General features: G+C 38.8%; 1 protein-coding gene across 14 annotated transcripts in view; it reads right to left on the minus strand.

The window, feature by feature from the left end:
* MYO5A (myosin VA) overlaps positions 1-17,086 on the minus strand; it is a 4,204,798-nt gene that overhangs the window by 699,841 nt on the left and 3,487,871 nt on the right. For all 14 annotated transcript variants that reach the window (XM_044078829.1, XM_044078834.1, XM_044078828.1 and 11 more), the window contains one exon: positions 34-134. In XM_044078829.1, coding sequence (XP_043934764.1) covers positions 34-134 — 101 coding nt within the window. The remainder of the gene's footprint in view (positions 1-33; positions 135-17,086) is intronic.

Raw genomic sequence — 17,086 nt, forward strand, 5'->3', positions numbered from 1 at the left:
ACCTTACTGCACACAAAGAGACACATCTGATACCTGTTTGTTTCTTTCAGACCAACGTACGCCTGAGCAATCTCTTCTCTGTCCTTCATCTTCTTCACATCTTCAGGAACAACCACAGTCTCTGTCATGATGTTCTTGGATGACAGTTTTGTCAAAACTTGTCTTTAATGATTACAAATTAAGGTTGTTCATAGTGATTAAAAAAAAATCTCATTTTGGAAGACTTTAAAACAGACATGCAGGACAAGCTCCAGAGAAAATGTCTACATCAAGCACATACTCTAGCAACACTCAGAAATGAGGAGATACAAAGAGAAATGAGACAAAATTTACAAAAGCTGCACACACAAAAGGCAACATTCAAAAGTGCATTTTACACACAACCAGATCTTACAGTTACTTATTTTACTACATTTCCACTTGCCTTCCTAAGTATGCCTCTGTGCCTGTCCCACAGGCAACACAAGCAAAGCTTACATAACTTATCTTTATAAGATTATATCTATAGTAAAAAGTAGTAAAGCACTGAAGTGGTTGGTCCAGAACAGCAACCACACTGTTAACTACCATTTCCCAGCACTGCATGTCAGTACATTGAGTATGCTAGATTTCAGTTGTGTTTAAAAGACTGATTAATAAACAAAACTGATGAACGTTTTCCACTACAAATAATTTCTGTAACCTCTGTCACCTCACTATCAAATGACATTGCCAACATCTTGGCTGACAGGTTCAGTGCAAATCCCCCCCCACCTACAGAGTCTATTACTATTCCAGGGGATTGTGTAACTCCAATTATTGCTGATATGTTGGTTAATAAGGCTCTATCTAAAGCTAAAAACATTGCCTCCATGGGATCAGATGGTGTCCCGGGCTGTGTCATACGCGAGCTCCAAAATGAATTAACACCGCATCTGAATACCCTGTTCAGTCTCAGCCTCTCGACAGGATATGTGCCCATAGAATGGCACACAGCAATGGTGGTTCCGCTGCACAAGGGTGGGCCCACAACCGACCCTGGGAACTACCAACCAATAAGCCTGACCAGTCTGATCTGTAAGGCAATGGAGTGAATCATTATGGAACTCATAAATGGTGAGATTGGGAACCTCCAAACACTTGACCCCACACAGTTTGGCTTCGTCAAGGGCAGATCATGCCTCCTGAACCTGGTGGACTTTTTTGAGACAGTTATTCAGGCTATAGATAAGGGAAAGGAGGTACACACGGCTTATCTTGACGTTGATAAAGCATTTGACACCATTCCCCATTCAGGTATTATTGATAAACTCACCAACCTGGGCATAAACCCTTACGTCACAAGATGGATCGCAAACTGGCTCTCAGACAGATCCCACAAAGTAAGAGTAGCGGGATCTATGTCCGAATCCAGACCAGTAATGAGCGGTGTGCCTCAGGGCTCTGTCCTGGGGCCCCTCCTGTTTGGCATATACTTCTCTGAAGTACACGCAAACACTGAAAGGCTGTGGCTGACCAAGTTCGCGGATGACTGCAAAGTGGGTGCTATAAGAGAGTCTCCGGCTGACATGGATATCCTCCAGAAGGGCCTTAATGAGACTGATGCATGGTGTCAAAGCCATGGTCTCAAGCTAAATGCTAAAAAAATGTGTAGTAATCCACTTTGGAAGAAACAGAGTACCCGCGAACTACCACATAGGAGATAACCCCCTGAAATCTGTAGTAGTAATAAGGGATCTAGGGACCCAAGTAGATAGTCAGCTTTCCTTTGATAACCATGTTGCCAAGGTGGTTAGAAAATCCTTCTATGTGACCCATCTGACCACAAAAGGGTTCGCATCAAGATCTAAGGATGTAATGGTGCCCCTCTACTCTTCCCTCATCAGACCCATTATTGAGTACAATGCACCAATTGGTATGTACCTGGCTAGGCATCTCCAGCAGTTGGAGAGACCACAGAGGTACCTCACTAAGAGGATTACTGGCCTCAAACAGTTTCCCTATGCAGCATGATTGAAAAAGCTAAAGCCTTTCTCTGTTGCATACCGCCTTCTCAGAGGCGATCTCTGTCTAACATACAGAACCATGTCCAACCCAGAACTGTTGAACATGCTCCATCTTAGCAAAACCAAATCCACTCGAGCTACACGCTCTAGGGATATAAACCTTAGCACAACAATGAATAGAACATGCTGGAGGGATAGATTCCCTTCGCAAAAACTTCCTTTGCTATGGAACAAGGTCCCGATCTACATAAGACAAAGCCCCTCACTATCACTCTTCAAGAAGAACCTTGATGAGTGGATGGGTAACAGAAAATTCACACCAGGGATCATACCAACAGCTCTACTAGATAGGGGCCAAGGGTACTAGCTGCTAGATCAAGGGCCTAGGGAACTAACCAAAGGGGCAGTGAATACCGCACAACGTGGCTGGGCTAATATATGCCTTCGGGCAGATAGCCCAGTACCTACCTATGAACCTATAAATGAAAATTCATACAGACAAAAATTGATAAATGTTCTACTCTTCAGAAACTCATATTAGCTTAAACCTCCTTAAGCAAACAATGAAATAACCGCAAAAACCAAGAACTGGAACAAATAACAAAAATGACCTGCCTGCTGCTGACACACCAGAACGAGCGATAATCCAAAACTTCTTTGTTTTATTGTAAAACAGATGCCCAAACAGCTAACAGCGCCGCTATTTTTCTTTTTCTCCTTTTCAAAGTATAAACCACAAGTTAAAAAATCAACTTAAATAGTTGCTTGTCATCAGATTAAAAACAGTATATAATAATTAGTTAATAAATTAATCCATGCCATATCCACTGTTTAAATAGCTGCCTACTAAAAAAAGGTTATACTCAACAAAAAAAATAATGCCATATTGTTTTTATTTAAACCTTGTTCTGAGGCTGTCAGTAATGACAAAAGTTTAGCTAGCAAAAAGTACCTGCAAAACAAACACAGTGTGTGGACACATGTAAAAGAAAAAAAAGAAGAGAAAGAGAAGGAAAAAAAAGGAGGGAGGAGACAATATAATAAGAATAATAATGAAAATGATTTTTGTGTTTGTTTGTTTTTGTTTTTTTTTTGCTTGGTAAACTTTTGTCATTACTGACAGCCTCACATTGTATTGGTAGATTCATTTTATTCCATTCATTTAATGTACATCATTCATAGGTATGTAATTTCAACTTAGATTCTATAACTCTAACAAGAGTAAAGAAATTATAATGGTTCTGCATTTATTTTAAGAAAAAAAAAAATTAAAAATTACTTTTTTGTATTGTTTTAAATGGTTTTTTTGTTCCTGAGTATAACCTTTAGAGGGCAGTCTATTTAAACAGTGGATATGGCATGGATTAATTCATTAATCTATTAATTAACTAACTTTTTTTAATTGTACTGTTTTTTTTAATCTCAAGCAAAGCAATTGAATTTTATTTTTTTTTTTAACTTGTGGTTTGAAAAAAAAGGCAACATCCTAAAGCGAGCTTTGTTTTTTTACGTTTTGGGCATCGTTTTTACAATAAGTTTAAACAATGAAATAAAAAAAAAAACAATAGTAATACAGGAACACAAGATGTTTTTAATCTTTTCCTTGCACTAGAACTGGTTAACTTTGGTCTATATAGAAGAATAAAACATGCCCTTCTTTCTTCAGATGCATTCTTCAGATGCAAGAACTAGGAGATAAACAAGACACCACTAAGTAAATAAATAAATAAATAATCTAGGAATAATTCCAGGACAGAGTTGTGTTAGCATTCTTTATATCACAATGTTTTAAATGAAGGCTTCCATCTAACTGCTGCAATTCCCAGTGCAAGCAAACATGCTGTATGTTAGTATGTGCTAGGTTTGCACTAATGCCTGAAAGGCCAATTACTACTGCTCCATTAAACCAATGTCTCTCATGTCTACACCAGCGTCTACAGATAGCTTTCCAATCTAAGGGTAGGTAAGGAGTCCCTTAAATTTGTACTGTCCCAATCAAGTGGTATGACTTCAGTTGCAAGCATGGCAATCTTGGATTAAGTGAAGTACTGCAGCAACAAATCATCTACTAAGATATTGTCTACTAACAGGCAATATCTGCTTGACTTACAAAGCCATGTCTGACCCATCTCTATTAAAAATGCTACATCTAAAGAAATACCAATTCCTCTGCACCACATGCTCTAGAGACCTCAACCTCATTACCACAATCAACAAAACATGCTGGAGGAACAGGTTCATAACCCAGAGACTGACCATGCTCTGGAATAGACTTCCCATACAATTCAAGCAGAGCACCTCACAGAAATCTTGATGAGTGGATGGGAAATAGAAAGTTCACCCCGGGGAATCACTCCAGTGGCTCTACTTCATAGAGGCACTGGGAACTAACGTCAGGCGGCACAATGTCAGGGCACTTAATGGGCTAGGCTTGTAAAGGCTCTAGGGCCATTAGCCTAGTACACACCTACGAAAAACAAAACAAAAAAGAGCTGGATATCAGAACCTTTTAAATGCTACATTTACCAAGGTATGAGTCAATACCCATAAATTTAAACACCTTTATTGAATTATCACTGGTGACACAAGCACACTTACATTTATACAAAAGTAATCAACCTGTATTAACAAGGTAAAATTAGTGCTTCACATATATTGCTGTATATTACATAATCTAAGCAACATTACATAAATAACTCAATTAATGCCCTTTTTTTAAACTAGGAACATCTTTATTATACCATCACTTATGACATAAGCAATCACACATTTATATAAATGAAAACAAACCACACTGACACAATCCTAGTTGCAAGCATTTTATATGATGTTATGTTAGACAGATGTTACATATATGTTGAAGTGGAGTCATTATGTTAACTTCTACAGAGAAAGATAAACCACAGATATATTCCGTCTGAGTAAGGGGGGTCTTAATTTTTAGTTGCTCAAGTGTAGTCTACATAGGTTTGTGTGTAATTAATGTGTTTAAAACAGAAATGTGGAATGAAGGGTGGAGGTTCTGGAGCACCAGGTAGATTCACTGTGTTGGAAGGTGTTCTAATGTGTTAGGAAGACAGCAGGGGAGAATGTGGCATCAGACATATTTAAGGTTGAGTGAATCCTACTACCTGCTAATCAGTTTACCTCTTTCCAGAATTGTTCAGGCTTGTTAATTAGTGGGGTTTATTTATTTAGTTTTCATAAGGTGATACTTAGCTCACCTGATAGATTATTTTCCTAGGTTCCTGAAATAGATAAAATGTCTTCTGCCATTGTTAGGGTTGGCTTTATACATGTCTCAGTCTTTGTCACTAAATGTCACATAGGTTTCTAATTCCTTGGTTAATAAGTCATTTGTTTTGGGGTTGTATGGTCTGGAGATTAGGAAAAAGCAGGTGTCTTCTTGTAGGTTTTTTGAGAGTTTTAGTCAGATTCTGTAGCCAAATTGGTATCACTTATGTTCAGGAGGATGTGTTCTTTCCCTATGCCCTTCCTAAACTTACAGCTGGATGATTTACCTGATGGAGATTGTATATCTATAGCCCACATCAAAATAAAGCAAAGATGGACATTATACTGGAACAGTTATCAACCTTAATGTGAAACTTGATAAAATGAAAAGTGATGATAACAGCTGTAGAAACCAAGTGATGGACTGCTATATATCTGCTCTGACATATGGCATATAGTAAAACATTAATAAGTAAATGCAGACCAGAGTTGTAAGTCAGTGCAACTTTTTACTTACAAATGTTGTTCTCACACCCATCTAGAATGCGCATTCACATTTGCATATGTGTTAACTAGTGCATACACTACATTACTTCCCTATTATATTTTGCTCACTGTTAATAGTACATATTTGAGGTTACTTTATCAGACATATTAGTTTCCTTTACAGGTTGGCAATTACAGTCTTCAAACCAATATCCCTGAACATGAAGCTTTATCACAGTCTACATATAAATGCTTTTCTTTCCCACAGCACTATCATATAACAATGATGTATAACTTAGCAGTGCTAATGCAACCTCAATAATAATTCCCCCACTGATTCAGGCCAATAGTTGTATTGTTTCTTATCCAGTACTTAGCAACTGAAGCTCTGATGTAAGTGTCTCTGGTACTCAAGGCAGTTTATATCCCTGTGTCCTTACCAGACATAAAGCTGTGACCTGCATGCATTGTTTGGGATTTATTTCCAGTGGACCCACTGTGCAACCAGCATCTCTATCACTTGAAGTACAACTTGTAACCAGCTGTAGTCAAAGAGACGGTCTGCCTTGAGTGCGGAATTGGTCAGTTATGTTCCCCTGACACGTCAACTGTTCAGCCATCATTCTAGCAGGTGATGCCATTTATCAATCTTGGGGTTAAGATTCGCAAAGCCATCACCACAGAGAAGGCAACAATGCAGCACTCGATATTTATGTGGAATTGTCTTGCACATTAGATGGTTCTTCCAACAATCCTTTACCTAATAACTGGTCGTAGACTCTAGTTGCTGAACATTTGATAACGACCTTATGACTCCCTCCAGCTTTCATGTCCTACATTCCACTCTATGAATGAGTTTCAGACTTGGAAACAATCTGTCCCACATACCAGTCCCGTTGCCTCTAGTCAGCACTTCCTGATCTATGATAAAGCTTTATAATGCTACAGTGTAGTAGTAAACTCAAGACTTCTGGGATCATCAAGGAGCTCACTTCATTCATTTTCTGGTTCAAATACAAATACCTCATCCCCTACCCAATAAAACATGCCAGGCTAAGGGCAGGTCTAATTGATAAAGGAAGTGTGTTCCACAGGCTCACTGCTTTAACATGAAGACTGCTCTGTATCTTGGCACGACAATCATTAATGTGTTATTAAGTCTGTTAATATTATGTTATCTAAATTATACCCTGTATAAGAAGTCAATACCTAACTATTGTAAAATGTATATATTAACATTAAATCATCCCCCAAGAGCCTATACCTAACAACAAATAAGTTAAAGAGCCCTTAACCTGTTCCAGTAATTTTTATTCCTCAGGTCAGGCACCTAACTTATTAATGTTCTTTCTATTCCTTCAAACAGGCTCCTCAATTGAATTTATTAGAGAAACACACTGAACCACAATACTCAATTACTGGCCTATCTAAAGTTTTATACACAAGAAGCAGTACATCAGCTTTCCTAGTAGCCACTGTGCTAAATCAATCTCTCAAAATTGCGTATCATCATCTAACCGCACAGGTGCCTTCTAATTTACATACTAACTCTCTGCTTTAGGTAGTACAGTTTGCTTATCTAGTTATATTAACTTTAGTCTAAAATGCAAATGTTTAAGAAAAACATTGCTAAGGTACTATTATTGGTCTCAGGTAGAGCATTACAATACACAGGAATTACTCAAGAACCTTTAACTCTGTTGAAAGTTGGCTCCAGGATAATCACCTGCTACTAAATTACTTCTCTTTTTTCTAAAATCCCATTTCCATGAAAAAAAAAGAAAAAAAACTTTAAAATTTCTTCCTTAAATAATACCATGACTGAACTTATCTCACATACAAAACTACTTAGCATGACAATCAATGACAAAAACTTGATTTACATATCCAAAAGAGCATCAAGAATACCCACCAAAAACTAGGCACCCTATAGAAAGTAAAGACATTCCTTACAGACTCTGCCAAGGTAATTATCACTCATCTCTTACCCTTTCTCCTACATGGAGCCCCTGCCATTACCAGCCTACAAGCCCCTCAAGTTAATTCTAAACTTCAATAGTGCTATAAAAAAGTTGCCAGTCACTTGCAACCAACCTTACTAGACTTGCAACCATTAAGCACTAAAAACACTTAACTGGCTGGAGCGTCTTCAACACCCGCCTTATACTCAGCTCACCTTAATTCATAAAATCATTCATACCCCAACCGCATGCCCAACAATTAGATCTCTAGTCTAATACTATCTTCCAAAAGTACAGTTTTGTACCTACCATAAATGTAGATGTTCGAGGATCCACATTGCTGCAGTCCTAACTATTGGGTAGTCCGCTGTCCAGTCGGTTCTTGCCCCAGATGTCAGAAGACCCTAAAAAGACAAGGCCAAAACCAAAACACACCAAACATACCTGCACCAAAACATATACAATATATACAAAGGTACCAGAATATAATCTCACCTACACAACCACTAAACACAGAGGGAAGGAGGCTGCAGCAATGTGGATCCTCGAACATCTACATTTATGGTAGGTACAAAACTGTACTATGTTCTTCATTCCACATTGCTGCAGTCCTAACTATTGGGTAGAATCCCAAAGCAGAGGTAAGGGAGGCTGGCAAATCATGAAGCAGGAGCTGATAACATGCCTTGCAAAATACCAGCCCTAGACTTAGAGTAGAGAGGAAGGTGGTAATGCTTAGAAAGTATGCACGGAACTCCAAGTAGCTGCCTCCAAAATATCCTTAGTTGCCACCCCCCTTAGAAATGCTGCTGAAGTGGCAGTAGCCCTAGTGGAATGAGGCCTAATCCCAGCTGGAATCTCTTTGCCATGATGGGAATAACAAAATGCAATGCAAAACCCAATCCACCTAGAAATAGTTTGTTTTGACACAGGCTTAAAGCAAAAGAAACAAACAACTGCTGAGACTTTCTAAAATCCTTAGTCCTGCTTAAATAATATGCCTGTGTACATCTAAAGTGTGCAAAATCTTTTCCCCTTTATTTTGGGGATCTGCATAGAAAGTAGGCAAATGAATAGTTTGGTTTAAAGCCACACTAGAAACCACCTTAGGCATAAAGGAAGGATTAGTAATGATACCCTATCCTTATGAAAAATCAAAAAAGGCTCAACCGCCATAAGGGCCTGTAACTCAGAAACCCTTCTTGCAGAAGTAATGGCCAACAATAAAGCAGTCTTCCATGACAAGTATTTCAGGTCAGCAGTAGCTGCAGGCTCAAAAGGTTGTAGAGTAAGTTTCTCCAACACAAAATTGAGATCCCAAGCAGGAGTAGGAGCTCAAATTGCTTGAATAAAGGATGTGAAAACAATGGTGGGTCACAATCATAGTGAGCGAAATTGCTGCAGCATGAATCTTAATGGAAGAGAAAGACAAACCTTTGTCCAATAACTCAGTAAGATATTGAAGAGCCACACTCAAATTAGGCTCTGAAATCTCCAAATTCTGTGCTGCAGTCCAAAATAAAATCTCTTCCATTTTTCTGCATACACTTTCCTTGTACTAGGTCTTCTGGCTTCCATAATCACATTTAAAACCTGTTGAGGAAGTTGAGACCTGCTGTCTTTCAAAACAGAATATGCCAGGCTGTTAGATGAAGAGTTTGAAGCTTGACATTGAGCAGACGACCGTCCCTCTGAGACAATAGGTGTGGAATCAAGGGTAAAGGCCATGGAGGCTTCCTTACCAGACTCCTCAGTAATGGGTACCAGTGCTGCCGAGGCCAATCTGGAGCTATTAAAATCATCCTTGGCTTGTCTTGTCTGACCTTTAGAAGCACCTTTGGGAGAAGATGCAGAGGTGGAAAAGCATACACATGAAGATTTTTCCAACTGAAAGAAAGAGCATCCACTTTCCAAGCTGTGTGATGAAATAAACTTTGGCAGCTGGTGGTTTAGTGGAGAAGCGAACAGATCTATGTCTGGAGTTCCCCATGACACTGTCAATTTTGAAATACATGAAGATCCAGTTTCCACTCCGTGGGGATCCATGATTTGTCTGCTTAACACATCTGCTAAGGAGTTCTGTGCTCGGCAGAAACCTTGCCTGAAGAGTTAGTTGCAAGCTGCATAAAATCATTGCTTGCCTGCACAATGGGTCCCCCTTGTTTGTTGATGTACCACATGACAGTTGTGTTGTCTGTTAGAATCAACACCTGCCCTGGAAGAAGTAACTCCTTGAAAGCCATTAATGCAAACTGGACTGCTAACATCTCTTTCATGTTGATATGTAGATGCTGTAGTCTGGCAGGCCACTTGTCTTGTATCCACTTTCCATCTAGATGAGCTCCCCAAGCAATGTCTGAGGCATCTGTCGTTAGAATCTGACTTGCCTCTGGCGGGTCACAGAGAGTCCCTTGTTTAGGTGACATTCCACCACAAAATTCCTTTTGAATGCAAGGTATTATTTGAATGACAGTGTCCAAATCCTGGCAGTGCTGTGTCCATACATTTTTGAGATACCATTGTAGCTTCCTCATATGCAGTTTGGCATTGGGAAGCACCAGAATACAAGATGCCATGAACCCTAAGGCTTGAAGGACTGTCCTTGCAGTCAGCCGGGGCTGAAGTGATAATTGATGGAAGTAACTGGAAAGATTCTTTTGTTTGTCTGTATTCAGTCTCACACCAAGCACATGTCTTGAGAGGGTACTAGACTGGACTTTATTTGAATACCCTAGGCATCTTAGCACTGCTATGACATATTCCAAATGCTGTAGAAGGTCTTCCTTTTCTTGAGCCAGAATCAGGCAGTCGTCCAAGTAAGGATAGATTTGAATTCCTTTTAGCCTGAAGTAAGCTATCACTGGAGCCAGAACCTTTGTGAATACTCTGGGCAGTAGATAAGCCAAAGGGCAATGCAGAGAACTGATAATGAGAATTTCCAGCTCGAGCGCAGATACTTTCTGCAACTTAGTCTTATAGGCACATGAAGGTAAGCTTCCTTGAGATCTAAAGTTACCATCCAGTGATCTTTGCCCAGTAGAGGTCAACATTTTGAACTTTGGAATGTCCAGATAAGTGTTGAGGATAGATAAATCCAAAATTGGTCTCCAATAAAATCCTAGGCCCCTTTCTGGCACAGGAACTGACTGAATGGCTCCTATTTGGAGTACAGAGAAATTTGTCTGAGCCTCTGTTCTTTGTAGAGGAGGAATGTCTGGCATGCCTTTGAAAGGAGGCAAGGTATGGAAATAAAACCTGTAACCGTGGTGAATGATATCCAGAACCCATTTGTCTTGGGTAATTAAATCCCAATTTTCTTTGAAAAGAGACAGTCTTCCTCCTAGCAGGTGAACTCCCTAGACTGGGAATCATAAGCAGGATAAGTCCACCCTTAGTAGGCCAATTTCTACGCCTTGTCCTCCATTTTCTTTAAAACTGCTTCAAACAACACATCAGACTGTAAAGGAGCATCCAAAATCCTTGTCTTAACATGCTCAGCTCTGATCTCTCAACCAGGCGAGAACAGAACCAGTGGCAGCCACCCTGGAGGAGGCCTGCACAGCATCAAAACCACATTGCAAGGAATGTTTACCCACTTGTTCAGACACATGAACTAAATCCTGCAACTCTTTACACTCAATACCTTCCGCCAGAGCAACCTTAGGAAGAGAAGGAAGAACAGCCACCTGAGAAGCCCCCTCAGCCTGGCCTCTTGAGAGAGAGAGGATGGTCAGGTTAAATACTGAGGCAAGAAAAACCAAAATATTCCCCACGGGTACTTAGAACACTTTGATTCGGTCTGGAAACTCTGACTTCAGAAACTTTCAGACTGCAGCAATGTGGAATGAAGAACATCTGTCCTGTTTGGTTAAATAATAAAAAACTGCTTTTCATCTATAAACCACAAAAGGCTGCTGGGGTCGGTCTCTATTCCAATAGTGTAGCTTGAACTTGGAATACAATTCCTATATTAATCAGGTCTATCACACATCATCATCTTTTCAAACAATTACTACAATAATACTTCTCTCCCTCCTGGCATTGTCCCTGCTCCTCACCTGGGATATGGCTCACTAACACCCTAAATCACCTTTCTTATAACTCCTTTTAAAGCACTAACTCACTTAGCCTGCTTAGCCCCTTCTAATACCTCACTTTATTGTACTTCTTAAACTACTATACCCACTTCTAATTAGCACAACCAAATTACTATTCCAGCACTACTTCTCTATTAACACTCAGACTTGATTATCTCCTCTAAGACCTCACTCTATTTTATTTCTTAAATTACTCTGATCTACCTTATGCAACACTCTTCTATCTGTAAAGTCTCAGTACAAGGCTTATAAATTTAATGTCTGTGAATATCAATACACATTCTATTACACTATTATGTGATGAAGTCACTGAAACTGCACTATAAAAATTTGTTATTGTAAATATTGATTGCATTAAATATGATACCTTGGAGCTCTTCTCCCCAGGTCTTCAATGAAAAAGTGCACCTGTGTCCAGTCGGATTTTCACAGAAAACAAATGTCAGTAAATAAATAAAAAGAAACTCTGTTTTATAATTACAAGGGCTTTTCTCTTTGTTTTAGTTTTCTTGATTTTTTTCAACAAAGGTTTTACTGACTGAATTTACATATGCATGATCATATGCATACCTAAAGTGTTTAATAACATTATTTTTCACAATTTTTTTTTTGCCAACAAGCATCTTTATTAAATTTTCACATGACATGGCAATCTTACATTTATATAAATGAAAAATAAACATGACCCCATTTAGTTGCAAACACTATACATCACAGACACCACTGAAACAACTGTAGTTGCAAACATTACACATCCCTTATAATCTAGCCAGTCATTGTCGATTACGCATTATATGACCCATTCAAATCCTGCCTCTTTAACCTCATTCCTGCTCTACAATATATTGTTCCCACAATTCCTATTTTTTTTCCTATGTAGTTTGCTGCCTCCATTTTCCAAAGAGCTCAATTCCAGTTGTTTTATCTCTGTTACTGCATTCACTACTTCTAATAAAGTTGGTCTAGACTTCGATTTCCATTTTCTTGTAATTGTTTTTTTGGCAGCCACCATAATTAGACTCAGCAAGGCTTTACCATGTCTAGGCAATTCTGACTGTGTATCATAACTCAAAAAAATCATCTCCCCAGTCAATCCAATCTGCTCACCAGTATCTCAAACAAAGCAGTCTGCAGGGAATCCCTAAAGTCTGCCAGCTCATTACACTCCCAAAAATATGTTTCCAGCCATCTCTTTCTTGCCCATCACACCTCCAACATTTGCTACCCACCTGAAGAAAAATTAATTGGAGTCTACTTGGGGTATAAAAATACCTATGTAAACACCTCCAGGCAATCTTCTAGACTTTGTTGCATATTTCACAGCCATACATATATCCTTCCCATTGTCTCTTTGTGAACTGCTTATCCAATCTCTCCTCCCAATTCTTTTTGAGCTCCTCTGATTGATTCTTATAATTTTCATGCAATATTTCATATGCTTTACTAATTATACCTTTTTTTTAACAGCAGCTTCTGTTCTAGATTGTATTAAAAACTCCATCAGTGCTGGTATTTCATTCAGGAGCCCTCTATTTCTTTCTCTTTGCCTATACTCTGATATCAGTCTTTGATACGGAAGGCAATCTCTAACCTGCAGTCCAAATAAATTCTTGGCCTCTTCCCATTCTATTACCTTTCCCTTTCTAGTTACTTGCTCCCAATACCTTGGTTCCTTTGCCAGTTTTCTCCAGTAAATTCCATCCCCCTCTTGTCTATTATCTGTATCCCTGACCAGTCATCCCTATCGGCAAAATCTCTTTTCTCCATTCTTGTGCTGGTTTGGTTCTTAGAATACTCCTTGCTATTTTATGAATATAATACTCTGTATGATTTTTGTTGTTCTCCTTAAGAGTCTGCATCCAAAATCCCAATCTCTCCTTATTTCTTGAGCTTCCTCCCTTGATCAGCATCCTACCTTTCCACTTCAATTATAGTTTTCTGCTTGTGCTATGCATAAGATCCTTAACTGTGTTGCTCTAAAACACCCGCTCAAATTGGGTAATCCTAGTCCAGCATATTCTATTGGAAGAATCATCGTATCCCACTAGATTCTTCCCGTCTCCCCTTCCAAGATAAAATCCTTCTAACTCTTTTTTTTTTTTTTTTTTTTAATTTCTATCCACAACTTCTCCTCTAGCTGATAACAATATGCCTGACCTGTGTATAAGACTAAAACATTTTAATGGCTTGTATGTTAGTATCCGTATAACAAATCTTCCAATTTCTCAGTTTTTCTATTATCTTCTGCTTCGTTTCTTTCCACATATCCTTAGCTGCCACAACAGAGTCATTTCTAAGCCATACTCCTAAATACTTCATTTTATCGTGTCCCCATAAATATGGATATTGGACCAATTCGTGTGTGGGTACATAATTTACCGCTATTGCCTTTGTTTTAGCTTCATTAATTTTGTATCCCTATAAGATATGAAACTGTCTTAAAATGTTCCCCAACACTGTAATCTCCCTTTCTGGTTTTGTCATGTATAAAACAATATCATCTGCAAATAGAGCCAGCTTTTCCTGACTATCATACCAACTATATCATTGAATTTCTGTGTCCCATATTTTCTTTGCCAATGGTTCTAAATATAATGCAAACAACAAAGGGGAAAGCGGACAACCCTGCTCGATTCTTCTACTCAAGCAGAAATTACCGGAGAGGACCCCACTCACTTTAATTTGCACCTCTCATCCCTTATATATTCTTCTAATCAACCTTATAATTGTATCAGGGAAAGCAAATGCTTCCATTGCCCTGCTCATGAATTCCCAGTCTACTCTGTCAAATGCTTTCTCTACATCAAGACCCACCAATAAAAGTGGTATTTTCTTACATTCTGTTTCCCTCTGGATCATCAATGTTCTGTTAACATTGTCAAATGTTTACCTCTCCCCTTCACAAAACCATACTGATCCATACCCATCATTTACCATTCTTTTAGCCATTACAGACATAAACACTTTACAATCATGGTTTATACTGAAATAGGCCTGTACACAAAGCTGGATCCAATGGATCTTTACCTTCTTTAGGTATTACCGTTACCACTGCCTCCTTCCAGGATGCTGATACTTCTCCTCCTTTTAAAATATTGTTAAAAAAAAACTTCCAGTTGTTTATCGGTTCTTTCCCTCCTAACTTCCAAACTTCAACAGGAATACCATCTATTCCTGGGGACTTTCCTGTAGATTGGGTATACATAGCCATTTTTATCTCATCCCTTCCTATCCTGTTAGTAATTGAGCCTCATCTACCTCTAACCTTGGTATATTTAATTCTTCCATAAACATTTCCGTTTGTACCTTTTCTTAATTTCTATATTTCTCTGCTTTATACAAACCTTCATAAAATTTCCGAAATATTTCCAATACTTCTACAGGGTCTCTTGTTATCGTCCTTGTTATAGGCGCCCTAAACTTGGTGACAGCCCTTTCCACTTTCTGTTCCCCGAGTTGTTGTGCTAAACGTTTTGGTGCTCTAGAATTATTATAAAAAAACAGTTGTTTAACAGCAATTTTTCTAAATTCATGCACATTATCAGGGTAATCCTTTATTTTCCATTTAGCATTCTGCAGTTGCTCCTTTTCTTGTTCTGAGAGATTTCCACTATTTTGCAGTGTTTTAACATTTGTCAGTCCCTCTAAATAATTCTTGTTACTGTTTAACCATATCTCCCTTTTTATTTCTACCCTAGTTTTAAACGCCACTTTAATTTTATCCCACTCCCTAGCTATGTTTTCAAAAGAAAATTCTATCTTTTCTAGTAGACCATGAATTAATTCCAGAACCCATTCCTTGAACTCCTCTCTTTTCATCCGATAGGTGGGAAAGCAACAGTGTCTCATTTGTATTTCATTATCTTGCGTTTTTATTTTAGTTATTATTGCAGCATGATCTGAAATAGTTATTGGGTGCTTTTCAAGACCTTCAATTAAATGCACATGTTCATGTGAAATATAAAATCTATCTAGCCTAGCCCAGTTCTTGTATCTCTAAGTAAAACAGTTCAGCAAGCTCCTGTCTGGTGCCCTGCAGAGTTCTACAGCAGCAGAGAGACAAAAGAAAGACTTTGGAATGATTAAATATAATTGTTCGGCATTTTATTGCTGCCTTTAGCTAATTCCGCCTGAAACATTTATTTTTTTTTTTAGAGTGTTTGTGATTTAAAAAGCTTGTTTCAGCTACATATTGTACTTATTTTACTGCCTGCACTTTAACAAAGTCGTTTTTGTGTTTATAGCTACTTCTGTGCATTTAAAGTTTTTCTATTGTATCAACTTTATTTTCTGAAAGAAAAAGAAAAACAAAAAAATACTTGTTTTCTCAAATTTCTAAGCTAGTATAGTCCAGTTTTCAGGTTAGTGCAGAATTCAGGGCTGTGTTACAAGTTTCTGTGTTTGCCCATACCTTACTTGGATAGAAGAAAGTTCCTCTGTTCACCTGTGAGAGAGGGGAGCTTTGAGCAGCCTATCTGTCCCATGGAGGAGTGGTTACAGCCCATAAATTAGTAGTTTATTGGCCATTTTCGGCTAATTTCTATCTCTTTCATTTCCCTGCTATAAAACCCGCATTTGCGCGGTTCTGCGTGCCGGGCAGCGCTGGTTAGCTAAGGTATAACTATTCCCGGCTCCATTAAGTGTACTCTTCAATTTTTCCCTTGGAATTAGACAAACTTTCAACTTAAGCACTCAAACCATTCAATTCTTAGTCTAGCACTTGCTCAAGCTTACCAGCCAATCAGTAAAACAGTACTTTATCCAGGCATGTCCAAAGGGCAGTTTCAGGTGTACTCTCTGGTCTAACTGGTGAATCTGGGCATTTTGAGACAATGTTACAACTGTCTCATGTACACAGACAACCCTCTCCTCCTACCACCAAACACTAATATATGCGAGAGATGCAGTTATACAGCCAAACCGGAGGCTAAGCCCTCTCAACTCAAAACTGGACCAGACAGTCAAGAGGAGAAGGGAATTACGTGCATCACACCACTAGTCTCATACAGACCTATGAACCCATCACTGGCAAAAAACACACAAATACATAAAAACATGCTCGGAGATTCTAAATAAAAATCTGCAAAAGCAACAGAGCCCTCCAAAGCAGACACCCAAGCAACCTCCACCCTCCCAACACAAACCATGAAACACATACTTCACAAAACCAGTGTGCAACGCAAGCACAGCCCTTAAGGCAAAATAACATGCCCAACACACTAGTAATAGGTGACTCTAGAGTCAGGAACACTGACGTCCCACTCACTAGGCTGAACAAGGAGAGAGTTACTGTTAGCTGCCTGTCAGGTACCAGGATCTGCCA

Source organism: Protopterus annectens, chromosome 7.part1 (genome assembly GCF_019279795.1).
Source record: "Protopterus annectens isolate FY-2018-M chromosome 7.part1, PAN1.0, whole genome shotgun sequence".
In the NCBI taxonomy this organism is placed as follows: Eukaryota; Metazoa; Chordata; order Ceratodontiformes; family Protopteridae; genus Protopterus; species Protopterus annectens.